Source organism: Eumetopias jubatus, unplaced genomic scaffold (genome assembly GCF_037043125.1).
Source record: "Eumetopias jubatus isolate StellerSeaLion01/CBP00866 unplaced genomic scaffold, mEumJub1_p1.0 scaffold_7, whole genome shotgun sequence".
Classification (NCBI taxonomy): Eukaryota; Metazoa; Chordata; class Mammalia; order Carnivora; family Otariidae; genus Eumetopias; species Eumetopias jubatus.
Genome location: NW_028274813.1, coordinates 3,402,346 through 3,425,025, shown reverse-complemented (window position 1 = coordinate 3,425,025; position 22,680 = coordinate 3,402,346). Strand labels below are relative to the sequence as shown.

The following is a 22,680-nucleotide window of genomic DNA, read 5'->3' as shown; positions in this document are numbered from 1 at the left end:
TTTCAAAAACCCTACAAAATAAAGAAAACAGTTTACCTTTATTTAAACCAGTATTTCCCAAACTTTTTTTCCCCTAGGATCCCTTCTTACATACTATCTAGTCACCATCCCTTAGAACGAGGGTTCCAAAGAACATACCACTCCAGACCATCCTTTGAGCTGCATGATAGAAATACCTTTTTTTCACCAGAACAGGGGAGTTGAATAAAGATACCAATCAGGCAAAAGGGGGAAAGAAAAAAAGGTCAAGTGGAACATTCTTTTGGGGGCACTTAGGCAACTGATTACAGAGCATCTTTCATTCCCTGTCCCTGGGGTCCACATTGGAAGAGACCAGCAAAGGCTCTTCCTCAAGGCCCCACACCTCGAGGGGCGTCCCCTGACTCAGGACTAGGTTGCTGAAGACCCCACCTCTACCTGGGGCCTGTCATGCCTCTACTGGGAGGGACCTTGCCCCTCAGGGGATATCTGATGATGTCTGGAAATATTTCTACTCTCACAGGTTCTGTAACATACTCTTCCACCCTGGCATTCAATGGTGGCAGACAGGGAGGACACTCAATAGCCTACAACGCACAGGACAGGCCCCATGACAAATAATCTGGCCCAAATGTCAATCGTGCCAAGGCTGAGAAGCCCTGCTTTAGTTGGAAAGAGCAAGAAACCATTGGAGCTAGCAACAGTTCTGATTTTTCAACACTCTGTATGAAAAAAAAGTAGTTTTTAGGACTGGATAGTCAAGGGGCACCTGGGTGGCTCAGTCAGTTAATCATCTGCCTCCAGCTCAGGTCATGATCTCGGGGTCCTGGGATCGAGTTGCCCATCGGGCTCCCTGCTCAGTGGGGAGTCTGCTTCTCCTTCTGCCTCTGCCATTCCCCTCCTGTGCTCTCTGGCTCTATCTCTCTGTCAAATAAATAAAATCTTAAAAAAAAAAAAAAAGAACTGGATAGTCAAACAGCCTAGTCACTGAGACAAATCACCATCCACTCTTCTCATCATTAATATGAAAACTGGTTATCATACCCTGAAACATATTCTGCTTATTGTGACATAATTCTTTCATGCCTCCACAGATATTTCACTCAGAAATAATGAACTAATACATTTAGAAAGGCACTTTCATCTGAGCATCACTAACCTTTGCTCAAGTAACAATATTTTTATTTTAACAAAATACAAATCAACTCTGTTCTCTCTTTTAAAAATCATGAAAAAAGGGTGCCTGGGTGGCTCAGTTGGTTAAGCGACTGCCTTCGGCTCAGGTCATGATCCTGGAGTCCCGGGATCGAGTCCCAGATCGGGCTTCCTGCTCAGCGGGGAGTCTGCTTCTCCCTCTGACCCTCTTCCCTCTCGTGCTTTCTATCTCTCATTCTCTCTCTCTCTCAAATAAATAAATAAAATCTCTAAAAAATAAAATAAAATAAAATAGGGCGCCTGGGTGGCTCAGTTGGTGAAGTGACTGCCTTCGGCTCAGGTCATGATCCTGGAGTCCCGGGATCGAGTCCCACATCGGGCTCCCCACTCAGCGGGGGGTCTGCTCCCTCTGGCCCTACCCCCTCTTGGGCTCCCTCTCTAATAAATAAATAAATAAAAACTTTTTAAAAAAATCATGAAAAAATTCTAAAAAACTGTAATTAACTGTTTTTCTCTGCCTTGGAGTTGCTTTGAATCTTGGGTCAGGGGATATTCAGGGTTTTGTTTGTTTTCACTGTCCTACTGGAGACAGAAACAATCATGGAATTGAAGGCAGAGGAGGACGGGCAGCCTCTGCTCCAAAAAGAATCAATGATACCACCATAAATGGATTTTTTTCTACAACTGGAAAAAATATATAGTTACCAGGTCGAAGTCTAAAAAATAAAAAATATTTAATTTTTTAAATAATTATGCAATTTCAACATTTCATTGTACTGGAAGTGGTTTGTTTTTTTTTTAAGATTTATTTTAGAGAGGAAGAGAGAGAGCATCCATGAGGGGTGGAGAAGCAGAGGGAGAGGGGAGGGGGAGCAGACTCCGCGCTGAGCGCAGAGCCTGACACCATGGGGCTTGATAGCCAGACCCAGAACACGACCTGAACCCAAACCAAGAATGGGATGCTTAACTGACTGAGCCACCCAGGTGCTCCGGAAAGGTTTTACGGAAAAGTTCACCTAACCAATTCAATCTGTAGGAAGAAAGTCCTTAAGCTGAAGGGGAAGAAGAAGCGGTTATATTAATATTAGACAAAGTAGATTTCAAAATAAAGATTACTACTAGCTATAACAACTTCGTGATGATGGGGCAGTATATCAAAAAGACAGGACAATGTGCTAAATAAGAGAGCTTCAGTATACAAGAAGTGAGGACTGACAACAGAAAGAAGAAAGAGCCAGAAGCTTCACTACCCTTCTACATAACTGATAGGACAGTCACTGAGAAAATCGGTAAAGATGCACAAGATCCTAACAGCACTGTTAACCACCTTGACCTAACTAACCTTATATCCCACCCATATTTAACACCCAAGAGGTACAATATGCTCTTCACCCAGATGAATATGCTGGACCCAAAGATAAATCTCAACAATTTCCAAATACAAAGACTTACAGAACACATTCTCTGACTGCAAGGGACATAAATTCAAAATCAACAATAGTAAGCTAGTTAGAAAAGCCCCAGATATCTGCAAATTAAACAACACACTTGTAAATAAACCACGGGTAAAGAAGAAATCACGAGAGGGGCGCCTGGGTGGCTCAGTTGGTTAAGCAACTGCCTTCAGCTCAGGTCATGATCCCAGGGTCCTGGGATCGAGCCCCGCATCGGGCTCCCTGCTCAGCCAGAAACGTGCTTCTCCCTCTCCCACTCCCCCTGCTTGTGTTCCCTCTCTCGCTGTCTCTCTCTCTCTCTCTCTCTGTCAATTAAATAAATAAATAAATAAAATCTGAAAAAAAAAAGACAGAGTCAAGGTTATAAAAAAAAAAGAAGAAATCATGAGAGGAATTAGAAAACATTTTAAACCAAGCAATAAGAAAACACAACATATCAAGATGTACAGAATGCAGAAAAACAGGTCTTAGACGTGTATTTGTGGCTTTAAATGCTTATGTTAGGAAGGAAGAAATGGTTAAAAATCAATTATCTATGTTTTCACCTTAAGAAAGTAGACTAAGAAGAGTAAATTAAACCAAAGTAGAAGAAAAGCAACAATAAAGAGCAGAAATCGATGGCACAGAAAACAGACAAACAGGGACGCCTGGGTGGCTCAGTCGATTGAGCGACTGACTCTTGGTTTTGGCTCAGGTCGTGATCTTGGGATCATGAGAGCAAGCCTTGCTTTGGGCTCTCACTTAGCGAGAAGTCCACTTTGGACTCTCTCTCCCCATCTACCCACTCCTCCACTGCTCTAAAATAAATAAATAAATCTTTTAAAAAAAGAAAGAAAATAGACAAATAATAGAGAAAATGAACAAACCCAAAGATGGTTCTTTGAAAAGATTAATAAAACTGATAAACCTTTGGGGTGTCTGGGTGACTCAGTTGGTTAAGCAACTGCCTTCGGCTCAGGTCATGATCCTGGAATCCCAGGATCGAGTCCCGCATCGGGCTCTCTGCTCAGCAGGGAGTCTGCTTCTCCCTCTGACCTTCTTCCCTCTCATGCTCTCTCTCTACCATATTCTTTCTCAATAAATAAAAAAATCTTTAAAAAAAAAAACGGATAAACCCTTACCAAGACCAATGGAGGAAAAAAATGATATAAAACACTAACACCACCAAACGATATCCGGAATTACAGAGGGACATCACTAGAATTAGATATCAAAAAGATAAAGAGAGAGGGGCGCCGGGGTAGCTCAGCCAGTTAAGTGCCTGCCTTCAGCTCAGGTCATGATCCCAGAGTTCCGGGATCGAGCCCCGCCTTGGGGTCCCTGCTCGGCCGGGAGCCTGCTTCTCCCTCTCTCTCCTCCTACTCCCTCTCTCTCTCAAATAAATAAATAAAATCCTTTTTGAAAAAAGATAAGAGTATTATGAACTATATGCCAATAAATATGGCAATTTAAATAGACAAATTCCTTGAAAAACATAATTGCCAAATCTGACACAAAACTGAATATCAAAGTAGCCCTATGTTTACCAAAGAAACGGAATTTGTTATCAAAAGCCTCCTCACAGCTGATGGAAGTGTTCTACAATGGGATTATGGTGATAGTTGCACAACTGTATAACTTTCCTTATAGTGGATGGATTTTAGGATATGTAAATTATATCTCAATGAAGCTCTGAAAACCTTATAAGGTTCTACCTGACTCCTTAACATTCCATGGGTCGGATACACCATGGTACCATCGCGGTGGGGGTGAAGCTTCCCCGCGAAGGAAACTTAGGCCCAGGTGATTTCACAGGTGAATTATTTCCAACATTTAAGAAAGAAATACTCTCACACGTTTCACAAAAGAAGGTCCATGAGTGGCGGATAAGCACACGAGTGAGTATCCAACATCACTAGCCATCAGGGCCACGGGAACTAAACCAAAGTAAGATACCACTCACCAGGGTGGCTAACATTAAGACTAACACCACCAAGTGCTGGGAGGATGCAGAGCTACTGCAACTCTCATTCTTTGCTGGTGGGGATGGAAACAGGTATAATCACTTTGGAGAAAGGCCTGGCAGTTTCTTAAACACTGAAACACCTATCCTTTGATCCAGCGATTCTATTCTAGGTAACTGTGTAAGAAAAATGAAAACCTAGATCCCAACAAGGCTTGTACAATATTTTTTTTTAAGATTTATTTTACTTATTTATTTACTTGTCAGAGAGAGAGAAAGAGAGAGAGAGAGAGAGAGCATATGAGCACAAGCAGGAGGAAGGCAGGCAGAGGAGAAGCAGACGTCCCCCTGAGCGGGGAAGCTGATGCGGGACTCCATCCCAGGACCCTGGGATCAGGACCCGAGCCAAAGGCAGACGCTTAACTGACTGAGCCACCCAGGCGCCCCTTGTGCATGAGTTTTAACAGCAGATTTATTCATAGCAGCCTCAAACCAAAACCAGTAAAAGTCCAACACCAGGAGAATGGATAAACAGATTGTGTGTTACTAGGTAGTAAAAAGGTATAAACTACCAGAACAGGGTGAATGAATCTCAAAGACTTCATGCTGAGCTAACAGAGCTGGTCAGGAAAGTACATTCAGGGCTTTCACTTCTGGTGATTCTATTTAGTAGGAATTTCTAGAAGAGGATAAAGGGAAAAACCCAGAATAGTGACTGCCTGGATGGGGGTGAACTGCCATGAAGGAGCTTTATAGGTGACAAAAATGTTCTAGCTCTTAATTACATGAGAATATCCATTTGCCAAAATTATAAAGAAATGTGCATTTTAACATATGCAAATTTTGCCTTAAAAAAAAGACCTGTATCCTAACAAGCAAGTGGGGAAGGAGGCCTGCTGGAGATGCACAGCAAATAAACATCACAGGCGTGTTGATTCCGGCTGCCAGACACCTGGGGTTCGTTATACTGTTCTGTTTACTTTGTATACGTTCGAAATTTTCCACAATTATATTCTTTTTAAGTAAAAGAGCTTTTAAAGTGACATGAATTTCTTGCCTTTGTTTTTATTTATAACCTTACAAAGCAGACTTTATTTTTGTCAAAGTAATTTGAGGACCATGCAGTGATGTGACGTGAGAAAAACTGTGTGCCAAGTCAAGACCGGACCTTCTGCAGCGGCCCAGACTGCTGCAAAGAACACAGGCCCCGGACCTACACAGACTTGGGTCCCACACTGGGCTCTAAGGCTTCCCAGCTCAGTGACACCAGACAGTTGAGCGAGCTTGGCTCTCCAACCAGGCTTCCCTAAGGCAACGACAGCATCTTGCTCCTAGGGCTGCAGTGAGGATTCAGTGCTTTATGTACATAATTCACCCGGCACTGGGCACAGCGCCAGACACTTGATGAACAACTGCTGTCATCTTCGTCATGATTCGTGCTCTCGCCCCCCCTTCACTTTTCTAGTCTTCAAACCCCACTCACCCGCACTGTTACATGGCAGGTTGATCCAGGCCTGTGGATCACAGCACAAGCACGGTGCTGAGTGCCCACCTGACTTAACCCTCACAAGGATCCTATGAGGTAGATCCTTGGTAGACATCTACATGGTATATACAAAGCAACTAAGACAGAGAGATTGAGGAATCGTCCAAGGTCACAAAACTTCAGAGCCTGAGGTCGTCCCTGTGCCGACTAGGAGTAGCCCATATGTATGAGTCTTATTGCTTCAGGACACTAGAGAGATCCTACAAATATCAAGACTATGGATTTTTTTTTTTTTTTAAGAAACCCATTCCGTCTCTTTACAGTATTTCTATAGGAAGAACACAGAATACAATCATAGCAAAAAAATAAGGGGGGGCCTCTAATTAACTGTTGCACTTGTGGGAGTCCAGGCGGAAACCAGGTATCCAAAGGACTGGGTCACGTGGCAGGCCTCCTGCAAGTAACTCACTTATCCCCAAACGAGGCTCTGAGCCACTCTGGAGAACAAGCCTCAGAAGCTGAAAGTATCCTGCTGACCCAGTACTAACGAACCGGCTTCTCTGGCCTCACCTGGACGTCCAGGTGCAATTATTATTGCAAACACTGTCCATTTCTATTTCCGTAAGAGTGAAAGGAAAGGGATAGAAGTAAAACCTGGAGGAGGTGGAGTCAGAAGCTCCAAATACCAACCTCATTCTGCCCGTGTGACTCAGTGTGATTTTCCTGTTACTGCTTCTCGTTTCTTATCCACCCACACAACTGTGCAAGGTGACTCTGAGGATTTACTTAGATGAAGATAAATCAGCAGAAACGGATTTTTAAAGAACCTAAAATTATTCTTCAAGTGAATAAGATTAAATTGTTTAATAATGCTGATAGATACTCCAGGACTCCAAAAGCTAGAGATATTATTTTCATGGTTAAAAAAACAAAAGAACATTAAATTTGTGGATCAAGTATCAGTGCCACTGGAGCATCCCACAAATTATTAGCAATCTCCTTCCTAGAAATGACCCCCAAAGCAGCTTTCTTCTAGAACTTTCTTCTAGAAACTGTAAGGTCATTTCTTCCTGTAAGTCAGAAATAACAGCAATACCTTTACCAATGGAGGGAGCTTAGGAGCAATAGGAGTCATTCCAGATCACCAATGGTTAATTTTGTTTATTTTGATTTGTTTTTTACTTTGAAATCATTTTAGACTAACAGAAGAGTTAACAAGACGGTACAGGAAGTTCCCGTAACCCAGCTTCCCCTAATGTTAACACTTTATGCAAGATTTATCAAAACTAAAAAATTAACATTGGTACAGTTCTATTAACTATAACGTTTTGGATTTCCCCAGTTTTTCCGTGAATGTCTTTTTCTCTTCCAGGACCCAGGATACCTCTTTACAATTAAGTTGTCATGTTCCCATACTCACCTCCAGTCTGTGATACTGCCTGTCTTTGTTTTTTACTACCTTGACAGTTTTAAGGGGTACCCCCAGGTATTCTGTAGAATGCCCCTTAATTTGGGCTGGTCGGATGTATTCTTGTAATTAAACTGAGATTATGGATCTTCGGGAAAGAACACCATTGAGGTGATCTGCTTGCTCTTTCAAACCCATTATATCATAAAGTACATGACATCAACATGTCTTATTACTGATGGTGTTAATCATTTAGTTAAGGTGGTATATTCCAGGTTTTTCACTGTAAAGTTACTATCTTTCCCTTCCTACTTTCTATCCCCCTTAGAAGCAAGTGTAGCCCACACTCAAAGGCCAGGGAATTAAGCCCCACCTCCCGAAGGAAGGAATACCAAATCATTTGTGGGCATATGTTAAAACCACCACAGTAATTAAAAAATAGGGGGGAAATCACTGGAGGCTATGCAGAAATCCTGTTCTCTTTAAAGTTTCACCTACTAATTTTATTTTATTTAAGATTTGATTTATTTATTTGTCAGAGAGAGAATGAGCATAAGCAAGGGGAGTGGCAGGCAGAGGGAGAAGCAGGCTCCTCACTGAGCGAGGAGCCTGATGCGGGGCTCGATCCCAGGACCCTGGGATCACGACCTGAGCTGAAGGCAGAAGCTTAACGACTGAGTCACCCAGGTGTCCCATCACCTACTAATTTTAGTATCCATCAGCTTATCTTCCCTGCAGAAATTATTACTGCTATTCTACTGATGATTTTCTATTTCCCTCATTCCTTCTATATTTATTAACTGGAATTCTTCTGTAAGGAAAAATTGTCCCCTCGTCCCAATTTATTTATTTACTCATTTATTTATCAGTATGGACTCATGGTTATTTGAAAAGGCAGATGGGGGGCGCCTGGGTGGCTCAGATGGTTAAGTGTCTGCGTTTGGCTCAGGTCATGATCCCAGGGTCCTTGGATCGAGTCCTGCATCGGGCTCCCTGCTCCTTGGGAACCTGCTTCTGTCCCTCTCTCTCTGTCTCTCATGAATAAATAAATAAAATCCTTAAAAAAAAAAAAAGGCAGATGGGAGGGTAGAGAGAGAAAAAGAGAGAGATGTGTGTACATACAGATCAGTATACATATTAGCTCTGTCTGCTGAGTCTAGAGAGATTGACATTCCAGGAGCAATAAGCACACCTAGTGTGAAGATTTTGTTTTCTAAATACCCTTCTCCAATAAAAGGAACCAGGACTCCTTAGAGAAATGGATGATTCTAGGGGCAGGAAAAATACATGGGCCTAGAGAATCTTGTAGTGCCAAAAATTAAAGTGTTAAAAAAGGAAAGGAAAAGAAAAGAAAAAGCATGGAGCTTATCAAAAGAACATGGGAGCCAACCCGAGAGAGCTCCCAAAGCCACAGCTGGAATAATCTAAGCTGGAACAATTATGAAATAAACAATGGTAGTATTGGGTTATAATCTCCTACAGTTTTGAACATATGTATCAAGAGCAAATTAGAACTCACGTGAACAAACCCAAAACCCAATTTCTCTGAGGTTTGGATTACACAGCTGGCAGATACCTGTCAAAACCAGCTTGAGACTATCACTGACTCCATACATCAAACAGCAACAAAATTCCACTAGCCCAGAGTAAGTGTAGTTCCTTTTAAGTAAAGCCAATACATGAAATTGTGATTTATACAACAGAAACTAAAGCCTGTTCATAATCCCCTAAACATACACAAACTTTATAGAAAAGTAACACTGGGAAGCCTGGCTGCTCTGTCCGTGGAGCATGGGACTCTTGATCTTGGGGTCACGAATTCAAGCCCCATGTTGGGTGTACAGGTTACTAAATAAATAAGCAAACAAAACAAAAATAAAAAGTAACTCTGATTCAGTGGTATTTTATTGAAAACCTTTACTTATTACAGGTTTTTAAAAGAAAAATATGTGTTCTAATCAATCATTTTTCAAGTGAGGACAAAGAGCACTAACTGTTTCTGAAACACAACAAACGGCCACACCCACAGTAACGAAGGCTACCACTCACTGAACGGTTGCCATGTGCCGCACCTCCCTCCCAACTCCCTGTTCATTCCCTCGCTTAGTCCTCAAGCACCTCACCACCAGGGGACCAAGGCTCAGTAGACAAGGCGCTGTTGGCGTGTCCGGAACCCGGCAGCTGGTGAATCCGGAATGCACCTCACCCCTAGGAAACCACGTCCCTTAGGTGACCACATTCTCCTGACGGACCGAGGTCACAAGAAGGTACTTCTCCAGATAAAACTGAGCGTTCCCTGCCCCTCAAAGGATGGGTTCTTTGATGGAAACCTTTCTATAATGCATTACAGATACCTCTACCTTCCTGAAGTCTCACTCACGCCCAAGTGTGATTTCTCCTGACGGCCGGCTCAACAGAGTGAGCACGACTGCACGTTCCTCTGACATCCAAACAAGCCCAGAAATGCCTCAAGTCTGCAGGCTCTCTGTCCCACCCACTGTTTATATCTCCCTCTTCACAAAAACAACAGCTAGCGAGCCCTGTTGTCTATAAGTACATCCACCCCTGACCCTGACGGTGGGACCTGATGGGGACCCAGTCCTCTCCTAGGGTGCAAATGCGTCCCACCCCACGGCTTGAAGTCCTTTCTCTGCTACTCTGGGTTTGTGGTGCATCTCTCAGAGGTGGCTGTTTCAGGAAGTGTGCTCTTTAGGTATGGGGTAATCAGTACACTGCGCATCAAATTCTCCATCGCAAGGTATAAAGGTAGAGGAACCTAGAGAATGCAGAATACACAGAGGAAGAAGCGAGCAACAGAGGAAAAGCCGAAGACGCAGTGACTTCAGAGTCTTGGCAGTGGCAGGTAAACAACCTTATGCGTTACGCAGCAAAGGGGGAGGATTCTGGCCTGGTGAAATCTGGATGATTCAAATACAGCTCTGCCCACCTAGTGACCTAGAGTGACGACTGTCAGGCTACTTCAGATCTCTAAGCACCTCTCCTCATGTGCAAACCAGGGATGGTTACAGACACCCCATGGGGAGGTCATGAAGATGACATTACTGTTCTCCATACTCTCTGACGTGACTAACGGCCCAGAACTCCTTTCTGATCTGAGAAACGCTTTTTTGTACTAAGAGTTTATACTCCAAAACACTTCAGAGGGCTGTGTCGATGTGGGGGAATGACTGTGTTTTTTTTACAACTAGCTTTTACTATTTAGAGACTTCAATTCCTTTGCTGTTAAACAAAGGCTGAGCTTCATGTCTCTCTTCTGAAAGCTTCCCAGTTGCCGTGAGGCCAGCATCTGCTTCATTATTCTGACAGAGCTTCCTAGTCACGTCTGGTGTCTGACTCGTTAGTGCCCTATGTTAAGAAGCTGCAAAGTTGAGGGATTTTAAGAGACTGCTCTGAGGGCCAAAGCCACAGCAGTCCTCCCAGAACCTAGAACAAGAGAGCTCCCCTCTCCACAAGCGGCAACTGATCCTGAAAATTTCAGGGAATAAATTTTCCAACCCTAACTGGAAATTGTTTTCCAATATATTAACTGATTCACAATTAATTAAATCATAAGCACCTCTAATACATTGAGACTAAGGTTTCAGTTATAAAAGTCCAACATACAACTTTCAGGAACGTATAGGCTGTTTAAAGTGAGGCATACTTTTACAATTTAAATGTTTTGTGACCCACTGATATCACAGTAAGCCTGGACCAGAATAAAATCATAAACATAATAGTTTTCATAAACATATAAAATCATAAACACGAATAGTATCATAAACATAAAGTTAGCCCCAATCCCCTGCCCAGAGAAAGCTGACTGTATCTCCCCTGTTATTACATGAATACACTTTTCCCACTATTGCTAAGTGGCCCTTCTTGCTCTAAACCTGTAGCTGGTCGAGTGGCGAAGACTGTCTGCCCGCCTACCTTTCAAAGTGCTGCTTCATCTGCTTGCACGCGTAGTAGCTTCCGTCCCTCAGGCTCTGCATCTTCATAACTTCAGAAAACGTTCCCTCTCCTATTTTGACAATTGCTTTATAGTCTACGAATGAAAATAATTACACAGATAAAATTTATGTGTGCGTATACTCTGTACTCACTTCCAGACAGCAAGCTTTTTTACCTAGACGATAGGGTAACACAACGCCGACACGTGGGGGACCGTTACTCCATGGTTTCTAAGGTTTGGGGCTCCCTCAGCTCAAGGGAAGCCGCCAGCAGAGGGAAAGGAGAGAAGAGAGTCAAGAGGGACAAACTTCCAGTTACAAGATAAGTAAGTCCCAGGGATGGAACACGCCACAAGCTGACTGACCACAGCTAACTCCGCCGTATGACATACGGGAAAGTCGGTCAGAGAATAGTCCTAAGAGTCCTGGTCACAAGGAGAAAATTTTGTTTCCTTTTTTCTTTATATCGTATCTTCAGGAGAAGACGGGTGTTAGCTGAACGTATTGTGGTCATCGTCTCACAATATATGTAAACCAAACCATCATGCTGTACGCCTTAAAACCACACAGTGATGTGTGCCGATTATTTCTCAATGCAACTGGAAAAACAAGTAAACAGGATTTTCTCACATTGAAAAAAAAAAAAGGGCGCCTGGGTGGCTCAGTCATTAAGCATCTGCCTTCAGCTCAGGTCATGTGGGATCGAGCCCCGCATCGGGCTCCCTGCTCGGCGGGAAGCCTGCTTCTCCCTCTCCCACTCCCCCTGCTTGTGTTCTCTCTCTCGCTGTCTCTGTCTCTGTTAAAATGAATAAATAAAATCTTAAAAAAAAAGAAAAAGGCAGCTAGGCTGTGTGTTGGCACCGAGCACCAAGCACCGTTTCCTCCCGGGCCGTGCTCCCCCTCGTCCAGCAGGGAAGCTCCCGGCCGAATCCCGCCAGCGGGGAGAGGCCGAGCTCCCCTGCAAGCGCTGCAAAGCAGACGACCCGAGCGGTGGAGGCCGGAGGGGACTCTGGCAGAAGCACCCGAGGCAGGGCTCTGGCTCTGGGCAGGCGCGATCTTGCACCAGCAGCCTCCAGCCTCCGAGAGAGCATCCTCCTGAACATCAGCCTCGGGGTCCTGCGGGAGGCCCAGCTGATCTGCGGCAGGTTCCTGTCATTCCTGCATTTCCTGATTTTCCGGAAGCTGCCAGCAGCTTCCCTGGCTTTGCCGCCGCCGCCGCCACTGTCACTCCAGCACTGTAATGGTCTCACAGCCTCTGAGTCACTGGGTTAAATCCCATCCTGCTTGAAATACCTAGAGCAGTGCCTGTTTTCCAGACCAAACCCTGACAGATGCAGGAATGAGTATCTCGAGGTAACGTGCTGGGAACAAAACCCCTAAAAAATGCAGTCAGGCAGCAGACCGCAGGCTGGGGTGCTGCAGAGCCTGGCGTGTCATGGCGAAGTCCCAAGTCCCACCTGCGGTGACTGCTGCCTCTCACCGAGCAGCGTCTCCTGGGCCTGCCGGCTTCTGGAAAGTGTGGGAAGGGGCAGGGTGGTAGGGTGTGTTGACTACTCACTGCCTCGGCAGAAGAGTTCAAGACAACAACAAGCTCAGGAGAGAAATGCTACTTTTCAAGCAGAAATGAAAGGAATGAGGAAAAGTCTTACTGGGCTGAAAAAGTTTCTTCAGTCCAAATAATAGGAGAGTAAGACTGCAAAATGATGTCGACAGAAGCAGTCTGTGAGACTTCCCAGTGGCACACATGGTTCGGCCTGGCACCAAGATCACAGAAAGGCAGCCATGCCCCACCCCAGCCAGGCACTGGCTTCAGAGAGCTTCGAGGAACGTCCCAGAAATCGGGACGAGACACAGAAAGCAAGGCCAAAAACAAATAGGGCAGCATTTCAAACTATGTCTAGGAAAGAATCTTGAGTGTGGAGCTGCCCAGAAGCAAACAGATCAGAAACCTATTAAGCAGACCTGGACCACAAAAAGCCCGTCACCTCGGGGTCCCAAACCTACATAAGCACAGAGCAGGCTTTTAAAACAGCACAACTCCAAAGGAGGCCATCCCCTTCAACGCCTCTCTTAGGACACATTTGTAATGCCTGTGTGAGTTCTGATTTGAACAAACCAACAATAAAAGACACTATTTTTTTTTTTTAGAAGTGATAATATTTTTTTTTTGAGTTTAAATGCATTTTATTTTTAGACAACCTACATGACATGTTTTTTTCTTAAAAACAATGCCTCCGCTCCAAATAAATCAGGGTCAAAACAGATGAAGAGCTCAAGATGCCATCAGTCCCATCTGTCTAAGTCCTGGTGTCGTGTGGATGAAGAGGAGCAGCCGGTTAGGGCAACAGGTGACACATCCAAAGTCATGGCCGAATTCGTTAACATTTCTCCATTTCTAAACCATCCTTAAAGAAAATCATATATGGGGTCACACCATCCTCACGGTAGTCCAGCAGAGCAACCATGCCATCTGGATTCATGTTTTCACCAATAAAGAACTGGTAGTTTTTGAAATTAGCAAGGATGTGCTTGATTTGTTCTGCAGCCCCTGTCATAAAAGGCTTTACTCTTTCTGGCCTCAGTTCTTCAAGTTTGCCTTTGATTGATTTCATGTAATCTTTGATGTACTTCTTGTAGGCTTCTTTTGTGAAGCTGGTTTCCTGCCAGTGATGGTTCATGACAATATCAATACCAGTGATTACTGTGCTTTCGGTACCTTCGCCCTCCGAGCCTTCAGCGGAAGCATTTCCACCAAAGAGCGAGTCATCCATGTTAGCCTCTGTCCTACTGACCATCTTCCCCTCCACCTCCAGGCACAGCCCGTCCGCGATCTCCCGGATCTTGTAGACGTCGGAGAACATCTCCCCATGGCTGATGAGGTCCCGGTAGATGATCATGACGACGGCTGGAGAGAGACGACGGCGGCACTACCTTAGCAGAAGCCGGGAGCTCTGAGCGAGGGCGGTGCAGCCGGAGCGGCACTCGGGGGAGGGGGGAGCGGGCGGAAAAGCTAGAAGTGATAATATTTTTTAGAAATACGTATAAAAATGAAAAAAGTCCTTATCTGTTAGCAAGAAATACTGAAGTATTGCCCCATGAAATGATAAGACGTGTGCGATTTGCTTTAAAATGCTCCTGTACCGTCCCATTTGCCACTGCTGAACGTGTACACTGGCATAGTCATTTGGAGGGCAATCTGACAATACCCGTTACATCTGTAAGACATTCATACCCTCTGACACAGCAATTCTGAGAACTTATCCTGTAAAAAACACTTACTCAGGTAGGTATGATATGAGGATGTTAGTTCAACGTTATTTAATAGGGAAAAACTGATGCTCCCCCATGTGGAACTAGATAAATTATGTACGGTTTATCCATATAATGGAATATATTGAATATATTTAAAAGAATGACACAGATTAGGGGTGCCTGGGTGGCTCAGTCCGTTAAAATGTCAGACTCTTAGTTTCGGCTTGGGTCGTGATCTCAGGGTCATGGGATTGAGCCCCACGTGAAGCTCCATGCTGGGCATAGAGCCGACTTGAGAATTTCTTTCTCTCTGCCCTCCCCCCGCCCTCTCCCTCTCTCTCTCTCTCTCTCTCAAAAAAAAAAAAAAAAAAAAGAGCGACACATGTTATTCCCTTAAAGACAATACATTAAGTGGCTCTCTCTAAGGGGTAAGGTTAAAAGTGTCTCATCACCTAAGTTAAGATATTTTCCATAACGAAGCACCATTTTATTAAAAAGCAACAATAAAATCTATAGACTCCAGGAAAAAAAGTGGCAGGGGTGAGAATGGCAAAATGTCATCCCTGCTGAAACTAGGTGATGGTGCACATGAGGGCTCACTGTATTGTTTTCCTTCTTCTGGTATGCTTGGAGTTGGCCACAACAGAAAAGTCAGAATAACAAAGCAAAAGCAGAGGAAAGGGCAGTCACTGCAGCGGCCACAGCACACACGAAGAGAGATGGCAGAAAAAAGGAAAACCAAACCTCCCTCATACAACCCCCTCCCCATGCTCACGCCCCTCTGACTAGCCAGGAGAGACAAGCCCCCAGGAAACCTTAGCAGATAAAGATGATGGAAAAGCTACCAGGAATGACTCCCAGTGGGGAACACCCACATAGAACTTGACATGAACTGAAAAACACCTCTCTTGTGTAAAGCACCTGAGACTTGGGGGGTCTTATGTATCCATTACAGCACCTAGTAAGCATTACCCTAATATACCTGATAGATAAATATCATAAGTCATAAAACAGAAACAATGATAGACTTTTGAGAATTTGTATTTATAAGATGTCACAGAAAAATCATCTTTTGGGGAGCCTGGCTGGCTCAGTCGGTAGAGCATGCAACTCTTGATCTCAGCTCAGGTCTTGATATCAGGGTCGTGAGTTCAAGCCCCACGTTGGGCTCCATGCTGGGCATGGAGTCCACTTAAAAAAAAAATCATCTTTTAAATCAATATTCAGTGACTTTAGTAACAAAAATTCAATCTATGCCTAATTTTTCAGAACCAACTTATATTTGTCTGAGATTTTACTTATAAGTTCCAAATTAGCCTACTACTGTTTAATGAGCACTGGCAGAAGACACAGTGTTTGGGTCAGAGACAAAGGACCTTATGACTCATGGTGCAGCAAGCATCAGCATACTCACATTCGTTCCCCTGCCCCGAAGTCTCATGGTGGTGACATGATGGGCCCAGATGACACGTGCACATGCAATGGACTGCTTTACAGGAGAGGAACCCAGGGCAGATGGCCCAGCACTTTTTGGACAAGCAGCACAGAAGATAGATAAGCTCTGCCAACTGGCACACTCAGTGAGAACTTGCAGGGAAGCTCAGGGCACAGAGCAAACTGCTTCTCCCAACAGTTCATTACAGTGTTAATATACACGTCAACCAGTTTTACTGTTACAGAGTATTTGGTACGGTATTATTCTTACCTATAAATATTCATATATGTGTAATATTGGCTTTAATGCTACTTTTCGATCTTATTCAAAATAACAATCAATTTCAGTGTACATTTTCAAATATCTTAGCTTCGGGCCATGCAAAATGCGAAAATTCTATTTGTAATTACATATTTGTAGAAATTGGAAAAAAATGCTTCTCCCCAAGAACAGCATTTCACCATATTATTACCATTCAAAAGGCCACATATCACCACCACACTGTAGTAATTGCCACAGGAGGAAATAAGAACCTACAAGTGCTGCACATATGGGAGACGTTCAACAACTCCTGAAGGGGATGACTGAAGAAATAATTGTTAAAGCTGCTCACAAAAATTTATTTTCCAAAGATGATTTCTAGGAAGGGGGATAAAAAACACTGTGAAAATGGTGGACCCCAAAAAGATATGCCCTCATCCTAACCCCTGGAACCTGTGACTGTTACCTTATTTGGAAGGTCTTTGCAGGTATAATTAAGTGAAGGATCTTGAAATGAGAACATCCTGGATTATCCAGGTGGGCCCTAAATCCAATGGCAAGTGTCCTTATAAGAGACACACAGAGAGAGCAGAATGGTGGTTGCCAGCAGCTGGAGGAAGGGAGGAAGGGAGAAATGGGGAATTGTGATTCAGCTGGTACGGAGTTTTAGTCACGCCAGGTAAAAAAGTTCTAGAGGTTTGTTGTACAAAAACGTGCACACAGTTAGCAATACCATACACTCAAACATTAATTAAGAGGGTAGAATTTACATCATTGTTTTTCACCACAATAAAAAAAAGAGAGAGACACACACAGACATAGAAGCGGAGGCCATGTGAAGACAGAGGCAGAGCACCAGAAGCCTCCGGAAGTCGCTGGAAGCTGGAAGGGGAGAGGAAGGACCTGAGGGAGCACAGTCCTGCTGACACCTTGATTTCAGACTTCTGGCCTCCACAACTGGGAGAGAATAAATTTCTATTGGATTAAGCCCCCAAACTTGTGGTAATTTGTTGCAGCAGCCCCAAGATACAAACAGAATGTAACAAGTATTTTTTTAATCTAAGGAAAACATTTTTTTCATTAAAGGAAAAATATTTTCTAACAATGGAAGCAAAGACTGATCTATTTGACTACATAAAAACATAAAACTCTAGCACCTGAAGAAACACTATAAAAAATGGCTAAGTAAACTATGAAAATGCCATACAAAGGAATGTTATATAGCAGATACAAGGAATATGGTAGCTCTGTAGCTTCTGACAGGGAAGAACCTTTTCAGATACATTATTAAACAAAAAAGACAAATTAAGGAACAGCATGTCAACTATGTTAACATTTGTAAAAGGAAGGAAGGAAGGAAGGAAGGAAGGAAGGAAGGAAGGAAGGAAGGAAGGAAGGAAAGTATACACATGGTATCTGGCAGAATCGCCCCCCGACAGTGTCCATGTCCCTGGAATCTGTGAATGTTAGGCCACACCGCAAGAGGGAATTAAGACTGCAGAAGGAATTGTTAAGGTTCCTAATGAGCTGACCTTAAAATAAGAAAATGACCCTAAACTTACTGGGCAGGCCCAATGTAGTGACAAGGTCCTTACAAGCAGCAGGAGATGGCAGAGTGGACAGCATCAGACTAGGAGATGTGGAAGGGGCTACAGGTTTAGGAATGCATGTGGCTTCTAGAAGCTGGAAAAGGCTCGGAAACAGGTTCTCCTCCAGAGCCTCCAGAAGGCATGCAGCCCTGCCAGCAACTTGATTTTAGCCCAGTGAGACTCATTTCAGACTTCTGACCTCCAGAACTCTAAGATCATAAATCTGTGTTGTTTTAAGCCACTGATTTTGTGACAATTTATTATAGCAGCAATAAAAAAAAGCTAAAACAGACACACTTATGCTCATCCAGACACAGAAGGAACTAGAAGGAATGTAAGAAAGTGCCAACAGGACGCCTGGGTGGCTCAGTTGGTTAAGCGACTGCCTTCCGCTCAGGTCAGGATCCTAGAGTCCCAGGATCGAGTCCTGCATCGGGCTCCCTGCTCGGCAGAGAGTCTGCTTCTCCCTCTGACCCTCTCCCCTCTCATGTGCTCTCTCTCTCTCTCTCTCATTCTCTCTGTCTCAAATAAATAAATAAAATCTTAAAAAAAAAAAAAAAGAAAGTGCCAACAGTGGTCACCTCAGGGGAGGAAATCTAGATGGCTGGGGATAGGAGCAGAAAGGAGACCTACTTTTCACCATATAACCATCTATGCTTTTTTTAGGTTATACTTGGTAATTGTATTGTTTTTACAAAAAAATAATTAATTGAAAACAATTTAAGGAATAATGGGATATTTTTCTCATGGTTCCTTCAAGGAAAATGGATTATGAAATTAAAAACTAAGTATTTTTGTTTAATATCATCTTAAAGCAAATGGCAATCTGTGGAATAAAAATAATTTACAAGAAAATTTATAGTAACAAAACATAAGATACCACTTCACACCCACTAGAATGGCTAGAGTCAAAAAGTAAGCTAACGGGGCACCTGGATGGCTCAGTCGTTAAGCGTCTGCCTCCAGCTCAGGTCATGATCCCAGGATCCTGGGATCGAGCCCCGCATCGGGCTCCCTGCTCCACGGGAAGCCTGAGTCTCCCTCTCCCACTCCCCCTGCTTGTGTTCCCTCTCTCACTATCTCTCTCTCTCTGTCAAATAAATAAATAAATTCTCTAAAAAGAAAAAAAAAGTAAGCTAACAAGGGTTGGCAGAGGATGTGGAGAAGGGAGAACCTGGGCCCACTGCTGGTGGGAATGGAAAATGGTACAGCCACCATGGAAAAGTTTAGCAATTCTTCAAGATGTTAAACAGAGTTACTCTATGACCCAGCAATTCTACTTCCAGGTATATACTCAAAAGAAATGGACATTTATGTCCAAACAATAACCTGTACACAAATGCTCACAGAAGCATTATTCATAATAGCCAAAGATAGAAGCAAACCAAATGTCCATCAGCAAACGAACCGATAAACAAAATATGGTCTATCCACACAGTGAAGTATTATTCAGCCAGAGAAAGAATAACATCCTGACACAAGCTACATCATGGATGAACCTTGAAAACATTATAAGAGAAGCCAAACACAAAGTCATTTATATGAAATGGTCAGAATAGGCAAATCCATACACACAGGGAGTAGATTATAGTGGTTGCCTGGGTTGGGAGGGTGGGGAAGAATGGGGAGGAATGGGGAGTGACTGCTAATGGGTACAGATGCTTTCTGGGGATGATGAAAACGTTTTAACAGATTCTCCTGATGGTTGTTGCACAACTCAGTAAAAAATACCTAAAATCATTGAATTGTACACTTCAAATGGGTGAACTTTATAGTATGTAAATTACATCTCAATAAAGATATTAAAACAGACAAATCTGTGGCATTAGAAGTCAGAACAGCGATTACCCTTAAGAGGTGGCATCGTTGGAATGGACCCACGGGGACTCCCAGGGTACTGGTAATGCTGTTTCTGATCTTGGAGCAGGTCACATGGGCATGTTTACTTTATATATAAATGGACCCACAGTTCAAGCCTGTGTTGTTCAAAGGTCAGCTTGGTCCTGGCACTATATTACACCAACACAGAAACAAACAACAACCACAAAAACAAAGAAAGCTTTGGGCAATTGGGTATTATTATTTCAGTATTAAGACTATTCCATTAGTACATAGGGAAATCTGCATATGATAAGCCAGTCTGCCGCAAACACCAGGACAGAAGCCAAGTCTCACGATTGGCCTGCGTTACAAGAAAGAAAAGTAGGAGCGCCTGGGTGGCTCAGTCAGTTAAGCATTTGACTCTTGATCTCATCTCAGGTCTTGATCTTCAGACTAGCACTTTTCAAATTGAGTTCCACAAAACACTAGCACATCCCAAATTCTAATGGGTATTCCACAAAAGAAGGTTCCATGAGCTGTATTTAGGAGATGCGGGGTTAAATAAGAAGAACTGTGTTTGACTACAGAATTCCTCAGTGCCTTTCCTTGACTATGTGATGAGTCTCCAGGGTAAGGAAGGGCAGTTGGGAGGGTTGTGGGTTGCATAACCAGACCTGTCTCCAAAGAATACCAGTTAACACCTCCCAGGGCTGCTCAAGATCCCCAAACTGAAGATCTGTAAACGAAGTTTTTCTAAAATTCCTCTTGTCTAAGTCTTCCCTGAACAAAAATTAACCTATCTAGCTCCCAGCAAGGCAGGATTTACAGTTCTTCCCACTTGCTTTCTAAGAGAAGTTGGCTGATGGGTGGCTCAGTTGGTTGAGCGACTGCCTTCGGCTCAGGTCATGATCCTGGAGTCCCGGGATCGAGGCCCACATCAGGCTCCCTGCTCAGCAGGGAGTCTGCTTCTCCCTCTGACCCTCTTCCCTCTCATGCTCTCTATCTCTCGTTCTCTCTCTCTCAAATAAATAAATAAAATCTTAAAAAAAAAAGAGAAGTTGGCTGAAGAAAGACAGAAGACGGGGTACCTGGCTGGCTTAGTCAGTAGAGCATGCTCACCAGTCAGAAGGGCTAAAATTAACAACAAAAGAAACAAGAAGTGTTGGCGAGGATGCAGAGAAAGGGCCAGAAGGCTCCTTAAATTACCTTCCAAAAGTTTTATAGTCCTTCAATAAGCTGTCTTTTAGGATATGTTTTCCCCAATTACATGCCGAGAAATGATGCATAAGGTGAATTCAGCCTTACCCACAACCAGGTCCCCGGAAACATAAAAAACAAACAAAACCAAGTTAGGTGATCATAGCTATAGGTGTTGTGCAGTTACCATATGTCAAGCACCATTTTTAAAAATAAACTTTTAACTTTAGAATAGTTTTAGATTCACAGAAAAATGAACAGATAATATAGAAATTCCCATATACCTCATATCCAGTTTCACCTGCTATTAACATCTTACATTCGTCATAATTAATGAACCCATATTGATACATTATTATTTTTTAAAAGATTTTATTATTTTTTTAAAGATTTATTTATTTATTTGATAGAGACACAGAGAGAGAGGGAACACAAGCAGGGAGAGTGGGAGAGGGAGAAGCAGGCCTCCCGCTGAGCAGGGGAGCCCGATGCCAGGCTTGACCCCAGGACCCCGGGATCACGACCTGAGCCGAAGGCAGACGCTTAACGACTGAGCCACCCAGGCGCCCCGAAGACTTTATTTTTTAAGCAATCTCTACACCAAATGTGGGACTCGAACTTACAACCCCACGATCAAGAGTCACACGCTTTACTGACTGAGCCAGCCAGGTGCCCTTGATTCATTATTAACTAAAGTTTATGCTTTATTCAGATTTCCTTAGTTTTTACCCAGTATCCTCTTCTGTCCCAGACCCCAAATAGGACACCACTTTACATCTAGGCATCATACATCCTTAGGCACCTCATGGCTGTGACAGTTCCTCAGACTTTCCTTGTTTTGTGACATGGACAGTTTTGAAGAGTACTGGTCAGGTATTTTCTAAGACTGGGATCTGTCTGCATCTTCATCATTAGACTCAGGTTATAGGTTTGGGGAAGAAGACCACAGCACTATGGTGCCATACTGGCACATCATATTTAGGGCCCACACTATCAGCATGGCTTGTCACCGTTGACGTTGACCTAAATCATCAGGCTGAGGTCTTGTTTGTCAGGTTTCTCCCTTGTAAAGTGACTCTTTTTCCCTACCTGCTTCTATACTGCACTCTTTGGGAAAAGTCACTACGCATATTCTACACTTAGAGTGGGAAATAATGTTCCTCTCTGTAAGGGTAGAGCATCCATATAAATTATTTGGAATTCTTCTATATGGGAAGTTTGTTCTAATTAATCATTTATATTAGTATGAACCCATGGATATTTATTTTATACTTTGGGATTATCCAATACTATTTTTTTTTGTTGCTTAAATTGTTGAGCTTTGGCCACTGTGAACTCACTCGGTTGGTTCCTGTGTCCCTCTGACATGCCCCATCAATAAAGAGTTTGTTTGTTTTTGAGTATTTTCTTACTTCCTGGTACTACAAAATCCTGTGTATTTCCCGTCTCAGTCCTAGGGTCAGCCATTTCTCCAAGAAGCCTTGATGCTTTTTACAGGAGAATGGTATTTATTAAACACCAAGCTCTGAGCACTAGGTGTCAGGCACCATTTTAGACTTAATCATCTCAACAATCCCAAGCAATAGGGTACCCCATTAGCCATATCTTACAAATGAGGTTAAGTAGTCTGCTCAAGGTCACATCAATAAACAGTAGGGCAGGGCTTTGAAAGCAGGGAATCTGATTCCAGAAGCCATTTCCTGACCACACTGCCACTGCTGTCCCCCATGAGGATGCAGATGAAGTCA

The 22,680-nt window shown here is 43.4% G+C and overlaps 2 protein-coding genes across 3 annotated transcripts in view; both read right to left on the bottom strand.

The window, feature by feature from the left end:
- The window catches only part of MOK (MOK protein kinase), a 33,629-nt gene extending 22,162 nt beyond the window's left edge, over window positions 1-11,467 (bottom strand). Inside the window, 1 exon segment of the mRNA XM_088024445.1 lies at window positions 11,358-11,467. Within this exon segment, the coding sequence (XP_087880571.1) occupies window positions 11,358-11,425 (68 nt within the window). The 5' untranslated portion in view covers window positions 11,426-11,467.
- Window positions 11,468-13,542: 2,075 nt separating this feature from the next.
- LOC114206176 (translationally-controlled tumor protein-like) lies at window positions 13,543-14,356 on the bottom strand. 2 transcript variants are annotated; one of them, XM_028099851.2, is made up of 2 exons: window positions 14,170-14,353; window positions 13,543-14,037 (listed from the first exon to the last, which is right to left on the bottom strand). In XM_028099851.2, exons 1-2 carry the CDS (start codon window positions 14,272-14,274, stop codon window positions 13,756-13,758), a joined length of 387 nt encoding a protein of 128 aa, XP_027955652.1. In that variant the 5' UTR covers window positions 14,275-14,353; the 3' UTR covers window positions 13,543-13,755. The 2 variants fall into 2 exon arrangements, with proteins under 2 accessions (XP_027955652.1, XP_027955642.1); XM_028099841.2 differs by having other exon boundaries at window positions 13,543-14,356.
- Between the last annotated feature and the right edge of the window lie 8,324 nt (window positions 14,357-22,680).